Source organism: Pinus tabuliformis, chromosome 4_2, assembly GCF_031772625.1.
Source record: "Pinus tabuliformis cultivar Carrire ecotype Pingquan chromosome 4_2, CPIR1, whole genome shotgun sequence".
Classification (NCBI taxonomy): domain Eukaryota; kingdom Viridiplantae; phylum Streptophyta; class Pinopsida; order Pinales; family Pinaceae; genus Pinus; species Pinus tabuliformis.
Genome location: NC_142304.1, coordinates 1,087,756,467 through 1,087,762,133, shown reverse-complemented (window position 1 = coordinate 1,087,762,133; position 5,667 = coordinate 1,087,756,467). Strand labels below are relative to the sequence as shown.

The following is a 5,667-nucleotide window of genomic DNA, read 5'->3' as shown; positions in this document are numbered from 1 at the left end:
GAATAAAGAACTAATACAACAGAGAGTAAAGGTTTGGGATTACCTCCCCGCGGAGGACGAATAGATGGAGCCATGGAGCATGGAGGTCGAGACGAAGAATCACCAGAGAAACCGGGAGTTGAAATGTTGCAGAGCAGTCAAAACCCTCAACCCAGGTTTGCAAATGAGCTATGTTTCGGCAAAAAACGGTGTATTGGGTAGTTGGAAAAGCCTGAAGCCCTCTTCACCATCAGATAGCCTAGACCTAATCAACGAATGAGATCCATACCACATGTCGCAGCCAGAGCGAAATGATGGACAGTTGTCATTTGCATAATCACTTGAGATCAAGTTGTGTGGATCCATGTCTAGCCAGCATTTAATTCTAAGTCGGGTGATAATCTAGTTGCCTCATGGAAGGCCATGCGAGCCCTTACGGTATGGCAGAGCCAACTGTGGGCAGTATTGCAGAATTAAATTAACAAGACGTGCCTTAGAATCTCGCCCGTCTACATGGCATACATATGGTTTAATATAATAATTATGGTTTGAGTTAATATGTAGATAGATGGGTAATAATAATAATAATAATAAATATTGTAGTTAAGATGTTGTTACAAATGGTATCAGAGCCTCACGTTCATACACTGAGACTCTTGGGGAAATTCTATATATATATATATGTAAACAATGAATGTATTTTCTGTAATTTAACTAAGTGAATCTGTATATGAACATAGACATTGCCTCCACACAAAAAGGGGCAAAATGCAAAGGAGCCCAGGACCACCCAGTTCACCTGGAACAAACTATGTGAATGTTAATCCTGATATTTGGATTTAGCTGGGCGAGGAGTCTCATCAAGCTAATGCAATCTTACTTCAAAATGTGCAACAACTTCATGCAAAGATGACCAATTTAAGAACAAACAACAAGCGACTTTAGCTAGAACAAGATAAAATACGAAGAAGTACGTCCAATCGACAGAACCAACGACATCAAGACCCCAGTGCTGAAGATAGGGAGAAGACCCTAACAGCTCAGCACGGAGAGGAAAATACGGAGTCAGCCGAAAAACATGGGGAAGATGAAGAAGGGCACTTGAACAATGTCTCTGACCAGCGCAAGATAAAGAGACAGAAATCTGAATTACAAGGAGAATTTAAAAAGATTAAACCATCACTTTTTGAAGGAAAATTTGAGGAGGCAACGGAAGCCTAACTCATTGATATGAGAAAATATTTTCAGATTTACAAATACACAAATAAACTGAAAGATCGATTGGAAATTTATCAGTTAAGAGGTAAGACTACTCTTTGGTGGGAAGAGAATAAATCAGTGAGAAAAATTGATGAGGAACAGGTTACATGGAATGAATTCCAAAGGCATTTTAAAGACAAGTATTTAATTGAACGTTACTATGACGAAAAATCCAAGGAATTCCATGAGTTAAGATTGGGAACCTTAACCATGGACAAATATGTGGCCTGGTTTACTTCCCTACTGCGCTATGTGCCTTATATGCAAGAATAAAAGGCTAAGATTCAGTGTTTTATCACTGGCTTACCCAATTTTATGAAGGAGAAGCTTGAATTTGAATACCCCAAGATGATGGATGATGCAGTGTGGAAAGACCACATCTGTTATCAACAGATGAAACAGAAAAATGGAGCTAAAGGAGGGTTGAAAAAGAAAGGAAGAAGTCTAATTTCAAATAGACATCCAAAATTTTCTAACAGCATAAATCTACAGCAAAAGCCTTTCAGTAAATTCCCAGCAAGAAATCAACCCAAGGCTACTTATTCATAGCATAGACAGTTAGAAGGGACTAATAAATTTAGTAATGATCAACAGTCAAAACCATCGCTGCAATGTTGGTGATGTGGAGAACCACACTAGTACAAAAACTGTTTGCATAAGGCAAGAATAGAACAACTTGAAAACATGCAGGAAGCATCCACTGTCCGAGAAGTGCCGAGGAGCATGCCCAGAATTAATGCTACCCTGCATGATCACCAAGCAGAATATCAACCCACCATGATTGAATTTGAAGGTATGATCGTTAAGCAACCTGTTTCGATTTTGTTTGATCCTGGTGCTAGCTTAAGTTATGTTAGTCCCAAAGTGGTAGAAAAGTGTCAACTGCAGAGCTGTAAATTCCCAAAACCATGGTTAGTTTAGTTAGCCACTGGGGAAAAAATAAAGGCAGTTGCCAAAACAGAACAATGTCCCATAGTAATCTCGAGATAGCCCATTCACATGAACCTTAACATTCTTCCTTTGGGTTCATACGACATTTTAATCGGAATGGGTTGGTTGGAGAAATGTTGGTCCTTGGTTGATTGCAAACAAAAAAACTATTAGTTTTATTTCATAATCAGGACAAACAAAGGAAATTAAAGGAATCAAGACCAATACCAAGTTGCGCCCTATCACTACTAGTCAGTTAGGAAAATGTATAAGGAAGGATTGTCAAATATATGATGTTCAAGTGGGATTCACCAACACCAAGAATAAAATGACCTCCTTGTATAATATTCTTGTCATTCAGGAATTTTCCGATGTATTTCCTGAATCCATCCCTGGATTATCACACAAGCAAGATATTGACTTCACCATTGAACTGATTCTGGGTGCAACCCTGGTATCCAAGGCCCCTTACTGCATGAGCATACCTGAGTTGATAGAACTCAAGATGCAGCTTCAGGAGATTTTGGATAAAAATTACATCCGCCCCAGTGTGTCCCTTTGGGGAGCACCCGTACTATTTGTATGGAAGAAAGATGGAACATTGAGACTGTGTATCAATTATCGTCAGTTAAGTAAGCTGACCACCAAAAATAAGTATCCCTTGCCACGTATTGATGATTTATTCGATCAAGTGTAGGGAGCCAAATTATTTTCAAAAATCGATTTAAGATCTGGTTACCTTCAAATACGGATAAAGGAGGAAGACATCTACAAAACTGCATGTTGAACCCGTTATGGTCATTATGAGTTCGTAGCATTGCCATTTGGCCTCACAAATGCTCCAGCTACCTTTATGAGTTTGACGCACAGTATTTTCCAACCCTATCTTGATAATTTTGTATTAATTTTTATTGACGACATTTTGATATACTCAAAAAATCAAGAAGAGCACAAAGAACATTTGAGAATTGTTCTGTAGTCTTTATGGGAGAACCAGTTATATGCCAAATTTAGAAAGTGATACTTTTTCAAAGATCATATCCAATACTTGGGTCACGTTATATCAACAGAAGGAATAGCAATGGACCTAGAAAAGATCAAAACCATTATGGATTGGACCACCCCAAAGAATGTCGTTGATATCAGATCCTTCCTGGGTTTGGCCGGGTACTACCATTAGTTAATTGAAGGATTTTCAAAAATTTCCTTTCCTATGACCTCCTTATAGAAAAAGGGATGCATCTTTCAATGGACAGCTGAGTGTCAGCAAATTTTTGAAAGATTAAAACAGTTTCTTACCACTGCACCCGTGCTAAAGGTAGCAGATCCAGAAAAGTCTTTTGTGGTTTGCACTAATGCAAGTAAAGAGGGTGTTGGTGGAGTGTTGACACAAGAAGGAAATGTTATTGCTTACGAATCACGGAAATTGAAAGAATATGAACAGTGATATTCTGCTTATGACCTTGAATTAACAGCGGTAGTGCATGCACTTAAAATGTGGCGACATTACCTGTTGGGGAAGAAATTTTTGCTGCTAACAGATCACAGCAACCTTACTAACTTCTTCAACCAGTCTAGCTTAAATGCTTGACAGGCCAAGTGGATGGAATTTTTAAGTGAGTTTGATTTTGAGATGAAGCACCTTAAGGGGAAAGAAAAACGAGTGGTTGATGCATTAAGTAGGAAGGTACATTGTATTTACGAAGTTCAGATCAACCAATCACGCTCCAACATTCTAGAAATTATAAAGGAGGCATCTGTCAAAGATCTAGAATACACTTTTCTTTGGCAGCAGACAAAGGAAGCTCCATTAAAAGGGGAAAAATCAGATTTCAAATTAAATCTTGATAACCTCCTTACCTTTAAAAACGGAATTTATATTCCTAATCAAATCTCTGTTAAACAACTAATAATGAATGAGTTTCATCGGAAACCATGTGCGGGCCACCCAAGTTACCATAAACTTTTAATAGCCATCAAGAAAGGGTATTTTTGGCCCAGATTAAGGAAGGATGTTACTGAATACTTGTCCAAATGTTTGGAGTGTCAATTGGTGAAGGCGGAACATCAGCATCCCGTTGGTTTGTTACAACCACTACCCATTTTGGAATGGAAATGGGAGGCCATATCATTGGAATTCATCATTGGTATACCCTATACCAGGAAGCAACATGACTTGATGATGGTTGTACTAGACAAATTGAGTAAAACTGCACACTTCATACTTGTGAAGTCCACTTACAAAATGGTGGAAATCGCAGACATATTTATGAAGGAAATTTTTCACCTACATGGAATACCCAAGGTGGTAATTTTAGACCAGGATGTGAAATTTACATCCACACTCTGGAAAACCCTCTTTTTAGGATTGGGCACCTAGATCCAACTTAGTACAGCCTATCATCCCCAAACGGATGGAAAAACTGAACGGGTGAATCAAGTGCCGTAAGACATGTTACGCATGTTTGTGATGCAACAGCCACATAAGTGGGAGGATTACCTCCACCTCGTGGAATTTGCATACAATAATGGGCATCATGAATCACTGGGTATGAGCCCCTTTGAGGTGTTATATGGAAGAAAGTGCAGAGTGCCCGTGGACTGGAATAACCCTGTTAATAAGCTAGCATTGGGTCCCGACATGCTAGCAGAGATGGAGGAAGTTGTCAAGAAGGTTCAACAGAATCTAAGGGTTGTCGAGGATAGGAAGAAAATGTATGCAGATAAAAAGAGGACATACAGAGAATTTCAACCGGGAGATCACATATATCTGAGTGTAAAGCCCCGCAAAAGTTCCTTACAATGGAGGGGTTGTGCTAAATTAGCACCTCGGTATTGTGGACCTTTTCAAGTCTTGGAACGAATTGGACCAGTAGCCTATAAGATCACATTACCAAGCCACATTCGGGTCCACAATGTTTTTCATGTTTCGTTGTTAAAAAAATATGTGTACAACCCACATCACATAATAAATTGGGAGAATATTCAGGTAAGAAGCTAGATAATATATGTTTTTTTTTTTTTTTTGAGAAAATTATGACTGTGAATTATGTATTTGCAGGTCAAGCTGGAAGGAGAGTGTATGGCAGAACCTCTTCGTATTCTCGATCGAAGAGAAACCACCTTGCAGAAGCGAGTCATCATCCAAGTTAAAGTGAAATGGAAGCACTTTGGCCCGAATAAGGCCACCTAGGAAGAGGAGGGATTTATGCAGGAAGTTTATCCGCCATTGTTTTCTTGAATTGAAAAGAACACCAGGGACGGTGTTCCTCATATGGGGGGGAGATGTAACACCCCAGGCTCAAGGAAAGATATAATGTGGTTATTAAACTCTATTTTATGATTTACTGCATTTATTTTACATTGTGATATTGACTGAGGTTGGAAAGCCAGATAACAAGTTGTTACCTAATTATGATTAATTAGGAATTTATACATGTTAATAAAATATAACAGAGGGGAAAAGAAAGGAAAAAGAGGGCTATCCTAGAGCTGGGA

The 5,667-nt window shown here is 38.8% G+C and overlaps 1 protein-coding gene across 1 annotated transcript; it reads left to right on the top strand.

Moving 5' to 3' along the window:
- The first annotated feature begins 1,923 nt into the window (after positions 1 to 1,923).
- Positions 1,924 to 5,362, top strand: LOC149173421 (uncharacterized). Its single transcript, XM_089426694.1, has 3 exons — positions 1,924 to 2,091; positions 4,649 to 4,945; positions 5,231 to 5,362. Exons 1-3 carry the CDS (start codon positions 1,924 to 1,926, stop codon positions 5,360 to 5,362), a joined length of 597 nt encoding a protein of 198 aa, XP_089282820.1.
- The last annotated feature ends 305 nt before the right edge of the window (positions 5,363 to 5,667 follow it).